This window comes from Salmo trutta, unplaced genomic scaffold (assembly GCF_901001165.1).
Source record: "Salmo trutta unplaced genomic scaffold, fSalTru1.1, whole genome shotgun sequence".
NCBI classification, from domain to species: Eukaryota; Metazoa; Chordata; class Actinopteri; order Salmoniformes; family Salmonidae; genus Salmo; species Salmo trutta.
Window position 1 is genome coordinate 255,902 of NW_021822720.1, and position 14,395 is coordinate 270,296.

The window sequence follows — 14,395 nt, forward strand, 5'->3', positions numbered from 1 at the left end:
TATAGACCAGAGAGCTGTGCTGTAGCTACATGTTGAAATGGTTACTACTCTATAGACCAGAGAGCTGTGCTGTAGCTACATGTTGAAATGGTTACTACTCTATAGACCAGAGAGCTGTGCTGTAGCTACATGTTGAAATGGTTACTACTCTATAGACCAGAGAGCTGTACTGTAGCTACATGTTGAAATGGTTAAGAAATCTACAAAACCGAATACTACACAGGAACATTCAGTCTGCAGCTGTTTAAATACTTTATTCTGGTAAACGCGACCGAGAACCACCGAGTGGTACTCTGAAAGATCCATTCTGGAGAATCTTTCCCTATCGAACGACCATTGGTATACCTGACGTACCCATTATAACAGACCTACAACTACAAAAGACTGATCTCTGGTGGACAAACCAGAGACTTTCTGTCGACTGACTTCAGCAGATGGACCTGCGATTTCAGACACATACAGGTGTAAATATATAAATTGCAACTCCTTCCGAATGAGCGGCTGTTCATGTGCAAAGTATTAGCATTTACATGAGCATAGTTATCAACTGTTTGTAGTGGGTACATTCTGTCTTTCCCACTCTTTCTCTGTCCCCACCCCTTTCCATTGTCTACCAAGCCGCCATAAATCGGGCTTAGTCCACTAGGGACTTTTCATTGCATCGTGTTAGTAACCAATAACTATTGTTTGTGTTTATGTAATTGTGTGATTATTTAGTTACTAAATAAATATACAAATTGGCTTATAGCGGATTCATAATTTATGCTATGGTTTATGCAGCTATCCAAGGATTTTCAAATCATATGACTGAGGTAATAATACATTAATGTGACTGTAAATCGATAAGATATGAAAATATCTGAAGAGTTAAATCCGGGAAATAGTAACTTTAAACATTTTCCCGTGGTGCCCCAACGTCCTAGTTAAAGTTTACATGATTAGTTTAATCACGTAATAATTACACAGAGAATTGATCATATAGCATCCTTCACTTTAATGATAGTCAAGACACGCCCCTATCCTCAAGTGGTCCAGGAATTGCCAAAAGTCCTCACAAGGATAGTAAAACAAGGAAAATTCTCCCTCGTGGGGACAAAGGCTATTTTAAGCTTAGGGTTTGGGGTTAAGGAAAGGAAAAATAGGATTTCAAATGGAAATCAAATTGTGGGGTTATGGTGTGTGTGTGTGTGTGTGTGTGTGACTGTGTACACGAGAGGGCGAGACAGACATACAAAACATTTTACACACACAATAAATTAATGTCATAGCACAAATTAATGTACACTGAGACAAAAACAGATACAGGCTTGGTGTACCACAGGTGTGTTAGGTTGCTAACCTATTTAGACTGAAATCACTAAACGGCTATTGCAACCACAGTATTTCATTTTCAGAGGCTAGAATCCACAAGCTAAAGTCTTAATACCAGACAGATGTAATAGTTCCTCAAGTCCTTTAATATAACTGTATAGGACTACAGTTTGTTGTGGGGTATTAAGGTAGGTTCCAGTCTAGTGGCAGATGACCTGTAATACAATATCTTGTGTTGGCTGAAACACTAACCCAGTATTATGGAATGTATCATATATATATATGGTAGGACCTATGTGTTGGCTGCAACACTGCCCTTCTTGTCGCTGAAGAAGCTCCTGAGAATGAGAACCTGTCCAATGCTGACAGTGAAAAGGATTATAGTTTCTCCTATGGACCAATAGGACACGCGCTCATGGAGGTCCTCTGCTCTGATGCGGTCATGAGCCTCCCGTAACCGATACCAGGTCTGAGAGTCAGACACTACCTTCAGGATCTCATGGATGGACAGACAGGCTGACTCCATCTGGAGAAGAGACAAGATTAATATTAGATTATTATTAATACATCCTTAGAGGGGCAATCTGCAGTTGAAACAACATAGCGTTGGGGCCCTATCTAGAAACAACCTCTAAAGGCCCTGGTGGAGATTTCAAAGGATTGGGTATGTATCAGCCTACAGAGATCTACTACCATGTTGCTTATACCCATGGCATTATCTCCCATCCTAGGGGGTGGAGTTAGCTAGTCATATATAGCTCTAGGAGTAAGGGATGGTTTCTGGATGGGCCTAGCTGCAAAGGTACCTAGAGGTTAGCTGCGCCTAGCAACACGGATCTAGTGACATACACTAGCGCTGCTTTCAATAGGATTGGGTTGCACAAAAACAATTAGCTGGGAAGCCAGAAGTTAGAATTGTTTTTATTTCAACTTACTGTGCCTGTGGGCAGGAAGGTTGGTCATTATGACGGCGGTATTTGAGACCAAATATCTAAAGCAGGGGTGTCAAACTCATTTTAGCTCAGGGGCCACATGGAGGAAAATCTATTTCCAAGTGGGCCGGACCGGTAAAATCATGATATATATATATATATATAAATAAATAAATAAATAAATAAATAAATAAACTTAAAAACAAACAACTTCAGATTGTTTTCTTTGTTTTAATACGATCAACATAAAACTGGAGCCTGAGGACAGTGTGTCCACAATAGTACAAGCACAACATCACTATTAATCATAAAACATCTCAAGTTTATTTGAAAATTCTAAAGAAAAAGAACACAAACACACAATGCCTCAGTGATTCACAGAAGTATATCACAGAACTATATCAGGGTGTCTCATGCAGCACTTTAAGTGGGGTTGCATAGTTTATTTGACTCCTGATACCTGGCATCTTTTAGCATTCACCAGCGCATCAATATCAGGTGTCACATCCTGAGTGACAGCCAACTTCAGGATGTGATTCAAGTGCTTGTGCGTGAGCCTTGAGCGCAGCTTTGTTTTATTTATGCTCATTACAGAGAATAACTTGCTCACAAAGATGTGGTTCCAAACATGCACAACAGTTTTGCAGCGAGGGCTGTCAAGTTGGGGTAACCTGGCAAGAGATTCTGATAAAATGTGTCCAAGCCAGCTGCGGCAAATTTGCCCTTCATATGCGAGTCACACTGCAAGTCTATTATTTCAAGTTGGATGCTGACGGGCAGATCAGAGGGATTCACGGTGAATGGCGAGCAAAAAACTTTGAAGTCTTTCTCCAAGTTCACCAAAAATCTGAAAGCGTTGCTCAAACTCCCGTAACAGTCCCGTTATTTTATCTTTGAACCGCTTCATGTCTGCCACATGTTGGGTCGCGCACACATTTTTCAGACAGGGTAAGTGAGCTGCATCACCACCAGCGAGTTGCGTCTCCCACAATGACAGCTTCAACTTGAAAGAACGTATGCTGTCATAATACTGCGTGACGACTTTGTTGCGCCCTTGCAGCTGTTTGTTCAAGTTATTCAGGTGCTCTGTAACATCCACCATAAATGCAAGGTCCTGCATCCATTCTGCGGAATTAAATTCTAACACTGGTTTGCCCTTTTCTTCCATGAACTGTTCAATTTCTTCTCGTAAATCAAAGAAACGCCTAAGCACAGCACCTCGGCTTAACCATCTTACCTCAGTGTGGTATGGCAGGCCATAGATGTGGTCTTTCTCTCTGAGAAGGCTGTCAAACTGACGGTGATTCAGGCTTCTGGATCGGATGAAATTAACAGTTTGGATGACCACCTTCATCACGTTATCCATCTTTAATGACTTGCAACACAAAGCCTCCTGGTGCAAAATACAGTGAAAAGTCCAAAAATCACGTCCTCCATTTGCAGATTGCACTTTCTCTCTGAACTTTGTCACAACGCCTGCTTTTTTCCCGATCATTGAGGGCACACCATCTGTAGCCAGGCTGACAGCGCGGGACCAGTCCACTCCGACCCTGTCCAGCGCGCCGACGAGTGCGGTGAAAATATCAGCTGCTGTCGTATCTGTCATCGGCACCAACTCCACCAACTCCTCGGTGACGGTCAATGTGTCATCAACTCCGCGGATGAAAATGGACAGTTGTGCAACATCTGTAATGTCCGTGCTTTCATCAATTGCAACTGAAAACCCAATAAATGACTTTACTTTCTGCTTCAACTGGCTGTCCAAATCCACTGAAAGATCGGAAATCCTGTCTGCAACTGTGTTTCTTGTCAGGCTGATATTTGCAAAAGCCTGGCGCTTTTCAGGGCACACAATCTCCGCTGCCTTCATCATGCATGTTTTTACAAATTCACCCTCACTAAATGGTTTTGAAGCCACTGCGATTTCATTAGCAATGAGGTAGCTAGCTTTCACTGCAGCGTCACTGATGTCTCGGCTGTGAGTAAACACAGACTGCTGTTTCTTCAGACCCGCCAACAGTTCATTCACCTTCTCTCTTCTCCGCTGTCCTTGAAAGTTGTCATATTTGTCAGCATGAAGACTCACAAAATGGCGACGAAGGTTATACTCTTTCAGCATTGCAACATGCTGTGAACACACCAAACATACAGCTTTCCCATTCAATTCCGTGAATAAATAGGAGGAAGACCATTTTTCTTGGAACACTCTGCGTCCACTTTTCTCTTTTTTGACAGACATATTGGGGCAATGAGGGTGCCAAAGCACATAATGTTAAAAGTAGAAGCCGTAATAAATATCGCGGGCAAAACAAAGTAGCTCATCCGGATTGGCTGCACTTGCTTGACCTACTTGCTCTGCTATAAACAGTTTGCTTGCTTAACACAATTGCTATTGCGCCATCCAGTGGACGCAATTGGAACAGCAGTTTCTTTTATTGAAAAATTGCAGCTCATTTTTATACTTTACAAAATCATCTCGCGGGCCGGATTAAACCCCTTTGCGGGCCTGATCCGGCCCGCACGTTTGACACCCCTGATCTAAAGGATCATATTTCAAAACAGACGTTCCAAACGTGGATCTTTTTTAGACCCACTTCCTCTCGGCTTACCTCATGTCAAAATAAAAGTCCTGCACAATATGTGGAAGAAAGAAAATAGAATAACTTGTGGGTGGCTTTTATCATACAGTCCCGTGGACCGTTGGTACAACCCATTCCAATAGAATGCAGCGCCAGTGTATGTCAATAGACCCACGTCGCTAAGAGCAGCTAACCTCTAAGTCCCTTTCCAGCTAGGTCTTCTGTGATCTACTGTACCTGTGTCAATGATCTTACCTTTATTAAATGGCATAGATATCTAGATTATTAGATACACATGCTGAACAAAAATGTAAATCCAATCATTTCAAAAGTTGTAGAGTTACAGTTCATAAACATTAAATGAGTCAATTGAAATTCATTAGGCATTAATCTATGGATTTCACATGATTGGGCATAGGCCCACCCACTTGGCAGCCATGCCCACCAACTGGGGAGCAAGGCCCAGTCAATCCAAATGAGTTCTTCCCCACAAAGGGGTTTTATTACAGACAGAAATACTCCTCAGGACCCCCCACCCCCCTCAGATGATCCTGCAGGTGAAGAAGCCGGATGTGGAGGGTCTGGGTTGGCATGGTTACACGTGGTCTGTGGTTGAGGCCGCTTGGACCTGCTGACAAATTCTCTAAAACGATGTTGGAGGCAGCTTATGGTAGCGAAATGAACACTCAATTCTCTGGCAACAGCTCTGGTGGACATTCCTGCAGTCAGCATGCCAATTGCACACTCCCTCATAACTTGAGACATCTGTGGCATGGTGTTGTGTGACTAAACTGCACATTTTAAAGTGGCCTTTTGTTGTCCCAAGCAGAAGGTGCACCTGTGTAATAATCATGCTGTTTAGTCAGCTTCTTGATATGCCACACCTGTCAGGTGGTTGGATTATCTGGGCAAAGGAGAAATGCTCACTAACAGAGATGTAAACAAATGTGCACACAAAATTTGAGCAAAATAAGCTTTGTGCGTACGGAACATTTCTGGGATTTATATTTCAGCTCATGAAACCAACACTTTACTTGTTGCGTTTATATTGTGTTTTTATATACAGTGCATTCGGAAAGTATTCAGACCCCTTCCCCTTTTCCACATTTTGCAATGTTACAACCTTATTCTAAAATCGCTAAAATTAAAAATTTTCCTCATCAATCTACACACAATACCCCAAAATGACAAAGCAAAAACAGGGTATTTTTTTTCTCCAAATGTATTAAAAATAAAACAGAAATACCTTATTTACATAAGTATTTGGGACCCTTTGCTATGAGACTCAGAATTGAGCTCAGGTGCATCCTGTTTCCATTGATCATCCTTGAGATGTTTCTACAACTTGATTGGTCCACCTGTGGTAAATACAATAGATTGGACATGATTTGGAAAGGCACACACCTGTCTATGTAAGACCCCACAGTTGATGGTGCATGGAAGGGTACAAAAAATGTCTGCAGCATTGAAGGTCCCCAAGCAAACAGTGGCCTCCATCATTCTTTAATGGAAGAAGTTTGGAACCACCAAGACTCTTCCTAGAGCTGGCCGCACGGCCAAACTGAGCAAATCGGGGGATAAGGGCCTTGGTCAGGGTGGTGACCAAGAACCCAAATGGTCACTCTGACAGAGCGCCAGAGTTCCTCTGTGGAGATGGGAGAACCTTCCAGAAGGACAACCATCTCTGCAGTACTCCACCAATCAGGCTTTTATGGTAGAGTGGCCAGACGGAAGCCACTCCTCAGTAAAAAGCACATGACAGCCCACTTGGAGTTTGCTGAAAGGCACCTAAAGGACTGACCATGAGAAACAAAATTCTCTGGTATGATGAAACCAAGATTGAACTCTTTGGCCTGAATGCCAAGCGTCATGTCCTGGAACCATTCCTACGGTGACACATGGTGGTGGTGGCAGCATCATGTCTGGAGGAAACCTGGCTCCATCCCTATGGCGAAGCATGGTGGTGGTAGCATCATGTCTGGAGGAAACCTGGCTCCATCCCTATGGCGAAGCATGGTGGTGGCAGCATCATGTCATGGAACCATTCCTACGGTGACACATGGTGGTGGTAGCATCATGCTGTGGGGATGTTTTTCAGCGGCAGGGACTGGGAAGACTAGTCAGGATCGAGGGAAAGATGAACGGAGAAAAGTACAGAGAGATCCTTGATGAAAACCTACTCCAGAGCACTCAGGAACTCAAGCTGGGGCGAAGGTTCACCTTCCAACAGGACAACAGCCCTAAGCACACAGCCAAGACAACACAGGAGTGGTTTTGGGACAAGTCCCTGAATGTCCTTGAGTGGCCCAGCCAGAACCCGGACTTGAACCCAATCGAACATCTCTGGCGAGACCTGAAAAAAGCTGTGCAGCGATGCTCCCCATCCAACCTGACAAGAGCTTGAGAGGATCTTCAGAGAAGAATGGGAGAGACTTCCCAAAATACAGGTGTGCCAAGCTTGTAGCATCATACCCAAGAAGACTCGAGGCTGTAATCGCTGCCAAAGGTGCTTCGACAAAGTACTGAGTAACGGGTCTGAATACTTATGTAAATGTGACTCACCACCTGGATTCCGTCTTATGTAGCAACATTTGAATTTCTGTTTTTTACATTGGATAAAAGTAGCAACTCAGAGCTACAAAATGGTATTTCATACACTGCATTTGAGGAAACAATGGGAAAGTAATTCTGCTTTGAAAGTCGATCAACTTGTAAAATCCCTTTTGAGAAAACCATCTTTCAATGTTTTGGTATCTGGTGAAGAACTCTTACTATTGGAGAGCCCTTCTTTCTCTACACCCATTGAGCATTGTTCAAACCCTCTTAAGCCTTAGACCCACCCATCTCTTTAAGGGTTGATCCGAGCGTTCTGTACTAATTTGCTAGCTACTTCCAGACATCTAAGAGAAAGAGAACATCTCACTGAACATTACTCCCCCTAGCAGAGCTGGTTATGCTGTTATAGTATGTAATCCAGAGTGTTGGTGACTGCAACTGTGCTGTCAGTTCGTTTGTAAATTCAGAGCGTTTCGCGTTCAGAACGCACTGTTGGCTAACATTGGCTAGCTACTTCGACACATAATGAGAGAGCACCCCACTCTGACCATTTTACTCACCCTAGCAGAGCTGGTTAGGCAGTTTGTTATCCAGAGCGTTGGGTGACTAACTGCGCAGCTGGCAACAATTGAATTACGCTTTGTTGCCGACGTTTACTGACAACGGACATATTCAACGGGTGTTGAGCGTTCAAAAATGCATCAGTTATTCTGCGCTGTGGCACACTAAGACGAGAGTCTTTTGTTAAGAAATGTGGCTAGATAGATAGCTAGCTAGCTAGCTAGCTAGGTAGGTAAACACTGAATCCCAACGCATGACGTAATGTTAGTTAGCATGCCAGCCAGCTAACGTTAGCTAGCTAACAGTACAATAGCTTGAAATGTAAATACTTTGTCAAAATTCAAGTGGAGTCTTTTGTTAAGACATGTAGCTAGCTAGACAATGGACCATAAACACAACTCATGATGTTACCACCCTGCATGAATCTGCAGGTAGCTAAAAAAAAAAAAAAAGCTGCGTTTGACACGATGACCTAGACATACTAACCAGCTCCAATAGACAGACGCGTGCTATATGGCAGACCAATCCAAACTCATCTCTCGGCATGTCCAGCCCACTCATTATCTCAGCCAATCAACGCAAGCGGGAAGGTTGCTTGCTTTTTCTGTGGCTAAACCAACTAGGCTTGTAATTTAACAATTTTATTTGTATTTACAGATGGCATACAAGTTTGATATTAAGGCACATTAAATTTCACATGTTCGAGAAGGCTTTTCAGCTTTTTTCCATCTACGTAACATTGCAAAAATCAGAAACTTTCTGTCCAAAAAGGACGCAGAAAAATTAATCCATGCTTTTGTTACTTCTAAGCTGGACTACTGCAATGCTCTACTTTCCGGCTACCCGGATAAAGCACTAAACAAACTTCAGTTAGTGCTAAATACGGCTGCTAGAATCCTGACTAGAACCAAAAAAAGTGATCATATTACTCCAGTGCTAGCCTCCCTACACTGGCTTCCTGTTAAGGCAAGGGCTGATTTCAAGGTTTTACTGCTAACCTACAAAGCATTACATGGGCTTGCTCCTACCTATCTTTCCGATTTCGTCCTGCCGTACATACCTACACGTACGCTATGGTCACAAGACGCAGGCCTCCTAATTGTCTCTAGAATTTCTAAGCAAACGGCTGGAGGTAGGGCTTTCTCCTATAGAGCTCCATTTTTATGGAATGGTCTGCCTACCCATGTGAGAGACGCAGACTCAGTCTCAAACTTTAAGTCTTTACTGAAGACTTATCTCTTCAGTAGGTCCTATGATTAAGCGTAGTCTGGCCCAGGAGTGTGAAGGTGAACGGAAAGGCTGGAGCAACGAACCGCCCTTGCCGGTTCCCCTCTTTCCACTGGGATTCTCTGCCTCTAACCCTATTACAGGGGCTGAGTCACTGGCTTACTGGTGTTCATCCATTCCGTCCATGGGAGGGGTGCGTCACTTGAGTGGGTTGAGTCACTGACGTGGTCTTCCTGTCTGGGTTGGCGCCCCCCCCTTGGGTTGTGCCATGGCGGAGATCTTTGTGGGCTATACTCGACCTTGTCTTAGGACGGTAAGTTGGTGGTTGTAGACATCCCTCTAGTGGTGTGGGGGCTGTGCTTTGGCAAAGTGGGTGGGGTTATATCCTGCCTGTTTGGCCCTGTCCGGGGGTATCATCGGATGGGGCCACAGTGTCTTCTGATCCCTCCTGTCTCAGCCTCCAGTATTTATGCTGCAGTAGTTTGTGTGTCGGGGGCTAGGGTCAGTCTGTCACATCTGGAGTATTTCTCTTGTCTTATCCGGTGTCCTGTGTGAATTTATATATGCTCTCTCTAATTCTCGCTTTCTCTCGGAGGACCTGAGCCCTAGGACCATGCCTCAGGACTACCTGGCATGATGACTCCTTGCTGTCCCCAGTCCACCTGGCCATGCTGCTGCTCCAGTTTCAACTGTTCTGCCTGCGGCTATGGAACCCTGACCTGTTCACCGGACGTGCTTGTTGCACCCTCGACAACTACTATGATTATTATTATTTGATCATGCTGGTCATTTATGAACATTTTAACCATGTTCTGTTATAATATCCACCCGGCACAGCCAGAAGAGGACTGGCCACCCCTCATAGCCTGGTTCCTCTCTAGGTTTCTTCCTAGGTTTTTGGCCTTTCTAGGGAGTTTTTCCTAGCCACCGTGCTTCTTTCACATGCATTGCTTGCTGTTTGGGGTTTTAGGCTGGGTTTCTGTACAGCACTTTGAGATTTCAGCTGATGTACGAAGGGCTATATAAATAAAATTGATTTGATTTCTGCCAAAAAACGTATTTTTTACGTTTTAACAGCCTCCTGTGAAGTCGTGACTTGCGACATACGCCTAGTTCCTGAATCGGGTCAGAAGTGATAGTTTTTTTATTTAGAATAAATTTGCAAAAAATTCTAAAAAACAGCTTTTTCTTTGTCATGATGGGGTATTGTGTGTAGATTGAGGGGGAAAAACTAGTCAGTTTTAGAATAAGGCTGTAACAAAATGTGGAACAAGTCAAGGGGTCTGAATACTTTCAGAATACACTGTATATAGTACTATATTTTCATCTTACATGTGTTAGGGTTGATTTTACCTGTGTCAGTCAAGTGTAATATAATTAAAGTGTAATATAACATTGTTTTACCTGTGTCAGGGCAGTGTCTCTGTTCATGTCAGGCAGTAGGGGTCTCTCCTCTCCGGACCTGAAGTCCAGGTAGACGGTCTTGTGGGAGAAGGTAGAGAACTCGTTGCTGAAGCAGACCTTGTAGGTTCCTTTCATAGTGGTGGTGTGAGAGAAGCTATCATACTGCTTCTTTCTCTCCTGATACAGGACGTTGTTCACTGGATCTGTTACAAAGCAGTCCACATCATAGTTCCCTCCTGCAATCACCTGGTATACGCAACATGGAGGGATTAGGATGATGGTATGGAAACACATTTAGAGTAATTCAGCCCTTACGAAAAACGAGTGCAGTCAGAGTGCAGTACGCTGCAAATACTGCGTCCAAAATACGTTTTTTTTTACTGCAGTAATTTTGCAGTGTAACTGCAGTTAGAGTGCTGTATAACCGCAGTTACTGCACTTTTACTGAGGTTTCAAAACTGCAATCTTTTTTTGCATTCTTCCAGTGAGGGTGAAGGGACAATTAGAGCATGGGATCAGATAAAGTAGTTCAATGCACTAACTAACTCAACCATATGGGGAAATGGCATCATAACTCCACATATTGAATCACTTACTTGAAAGTCTAGGTCAAACTTCACTCCATTCTGGAGCTCTTCATAGAAACATTGCTTGTCGTTATCAGGTAACTCAAACGTCAACTCCGTGGAACAAACAACGATCACATTCAACATCAAACTACACAGTCCAAGGGAACGCATTCTGTAGGCTAAATGCTGTGAAAATGTGGTTATAAATGAAAGCTACACCAACAAACAGTTGAAGTCGCAGCCAGTCACTTCTTCATCAATGTTTCTGTGATGACAGGATGATATAAAAAAAAAGTTGGGGAAGCTCCCACCCATAGAGAATGATAGAGAAAGCATCCCTATATTGTTCTTACTTTGGCATCTGAGAGGCACAGAAAGCACCATTGAGGCGATCTCAATTTGAAATAGTATTTTTTTTTCACGATCGGCCAATCCCTCCTAATGACGCTATTGGACATGATAAGGTCATCAGGAGGGATCAGACAATAAAGTTGGAAGCCCCATCCAGTTGACTACGTTAAAATGGTGGAAGCCATCAATGGCGCTGTCTATGTCAAAATGACATTTTGGCTACTAGAGGCCTCTATCATTCTCTATGCTCCCACCATAACCGACGTGGCATCAAAAGGAAGCACTTCCGGGTTACGATTATTTCTTACAAACTATTTTATTTTATTTTAAACAATTTGGACCATGTTCAGCGATTTGGAAACTGTTGAGCTTGAAATCACTTGTTTTCCGTTATACGGATTTTAGTTATAGTAATGCAACATGTTTAAACGGGATGATTACGTTGTATCACTGGGTGGAGTCGATTATGCTGAGCCGCGGAGCACCGGTTTATGGCCCGTGACGTGAACGGGCAAAAACGGTGAGGGAGGAGCACCCTTTTCAAATCGAAATGAAACAGGCAGCATGGTGAATCGTCCAGAAAGATCCAAAATCTATTTTCCATATGTTTGAATTATATAACTAGTTTTCATTGGGAAGGCAGATAAGCATTCACTTGTACATGTGAAAACAGAATCCGACTCATTACCCCTCGTGCTTAAATACTTCTCTTTTGTTTTGAGGCGACTTCTCTGTGGGCTTTGCCGGGCACCTCGCTTACGCCCGGATGATAACCCGCTTTCCCAAAACGAATGCAATCAATTTTCACCCAGGGCAAAACACGCCTATTTGGGCGCAAGGGCCAGGTTAATGGAATCCCCTCATTGTAGTGGCAGTTGTTACAGGTAAACACCACCGATACCGGGAACCTGAATCTGCCAGAATGTTACGTCACTGTCAACACTGTCTACGCGACTTTAGGACATTTCAGTGGCTAAAGGCTTTTTATGTTAAATTACTCGAAGGAAAAACACATTCTACTGTCATTTGCTCCCGAGTGGTGCAGCGATCTAAGGCACTGCATCTCAGTGCAAGAGGTGTCACTACAGTCCCTGGTTTGAATCCAGGCTGTATCACATCCAGCCGTGATTGGGAGTCCCATAGGGCGGCGCACAATTGCCGGGGTAGGCCGTCATTGTAAATAATAATTTGTTCTTAACTGACTTGCCTAGTTAAATAAAGGTTAAATAATTTTTTTTAAATTTTTTTAAATTTATTTGAATCAGTAATGTGACCCTGTTGCTGCCACAGATGCCTCCACGTTTTTTATATATATTTTTTAACTTTGTTTTTATTGAGGAACACAAAGAAGTACAAATAAAGTAAAATAACAACAAAAAATATCTGGCAGTACAAAACCCATTTTCCCAGTATTCCTGACCTCTCTCCTCTTGAGTTCTTAATGCAAAGGTCATATGCTCCTCCATATGGTGTATTTCTTTAATAATATCTATCCATTGTGTCACTGTGGGAGGGTCTTTTTGTAGCCATTTCCTAGTGATAGTCTTTTTACTGGCTGCCAGTAGGACCTTCAAGAGGTACTTTTCTCTATTGTGTAAGTTATCAGGCATTTCACCCAAGTACAAAAAAATTAATGTTTGTTCTATGTGAAATCCCATTATTTTTCCAATGTTAGATCTTATTTCTCCCCAGTAAGTTTCGATTGTGGGCAGGACCAAAAGATATGAGAGTGATCCACCCTTGCTGGCCGCATTCTCTCCAACAAGGATGTAGGGAGCCAGTCTGTTTTGATTTAAGTTTAGGTGTTATGTAGAAACGTATAACATTCATCCAACAGAATTCTCTCCATGACCTGGAGTTGGTGGAGCTTTGTTGAGTCTCTAATATGTTCAACCATGTTTCATCAGTTATTTACATGTTCATTTCCTCCTCCCATTTCTGTTTAGTATAGTTTGTAAATTGTTTCTTTGAGGATTGAATACCCAAGTAAAGATTTGAAATAGTTTTTATGTTACTCCCCAAGTTGTATGCGTTAGTGAATACTTGGATTTATTTTTGAGGTGCTCGAGGGTCAATCACTTTTATCTCCCTTAAGAAATAGTGTCGAACTTGTAGGTATCTGTAAAAATCTTGTTTATCCAAGCCATGTTTTTTACTTAGGTCCTGGAAGTTCTCTAGGTCCCCATTCCTTATAATTGTGCTGAATGATGTGATGCCTTTCTGCGTCCATTGTTTAAATCTGCTCTCCTGAGTTGCAGGGATGAATCTGTGGTCGTATGCGGGCCAACTCAGCAGTTTGACCTCTCTGTCTAAATGATTTTGCTTAACTACCCTAAACCATGTCTTCAGAGAGAAATGAATTCACTCATTTTGTCTTTTGTATATTTCTATTACCATGTCCTTATTACCCAGAACTGACTGTATGGGTGTCTCTGTCTCAAGTAGTCTCAATGTCTTTCCATTTGGATTCGTATTCTGAATTGCACCAACACACCAGAGGTCTCATTTGGGCTGACACATAATAATCTTTTAGGTTTGGTAAGGCCACACCCCCACAGTTTTTTGGTAATTGTAATGTTGTATATCTAATTCTTGATCTCTTACTGTTCCAGAAAAACCTTGATATCTGTTTATCCCATCTCCCAAACTGTTTAGACGGGATTTCGATGGGCAGTGATTGGAACAAATACAGTAACCTCGGCAGGATGTTCATTTTGATTGTTTCAATTATACTACTAAGATCCAAGGGAAGTGAATTCCACCTGTCCAGGTCATCATATATTTTCTTGTTGATGTGATCGTAATTCATGTCATAAAGTTTGGGTGTGTCTTTTGGTAGATATACTCCAAGATATTTAATGGATGAAGAGGTCCAGTGGAAGTTATACCTACTCTTCAGCTCTTC

At 42.7% G+C, this 14,395-nt stretch overlaps 1 protein-coding gene across 1 annotated transcript; it reads right to left on the reverse strand.

Annotated features, from left to right (window-relative positions):
• Positions 1–970: 970 nt before the first annotated feature.
• LOC115184001 (transmembrane emp24 domain-containing protein 3) lies at positions 971–11,434 on the reverse strand. The gene is made up of 3 exons (XM_029745001.1): positions 11,167–11,434; positions 10,571–10,816; positions 971–1,837 (listed from the first exon to the last, which is right to left on the reverse strand). Exons 1-3 carry the CDS (start codon positions 11,308–11,310, stop codon positions 1,604–1,606), a joined length of 624 nt encoding a protein of 207 aa, XP_029600861.1. The 5' UTR covers positions 11,311–11,434; the 3' UTR covers positions 971–1,603.
• Positions 11,435–14,395: the final 2,961 nt, after the last annotated feature.

Excerpts from the sequence above, each read along its gene's own strand:
- LOC115184001 (XM_029745001.1), bottom strand. The coding sequence starts at position 11,310 with ATGCGTTCCCTTGGACTGTGTAGTTTGATGTTGAATGTGATCGTTGTT. Across the intron at positions 10,817-11,166 it reads AGTTTGACCTAGACTTTCAA|GTGATTGCAGGAGGGAACTA; the intron begins GTAAGTGATTCA and ends TGCGTATACCAG. Across the intron at positions 1,838-10,570 it reads GAGACACTGCCCTGACACAG|ATGGAGTCAGCCTGTCTGTC; the intron begins GTAAAACAATGT and ends TCTCTTCTCCAG.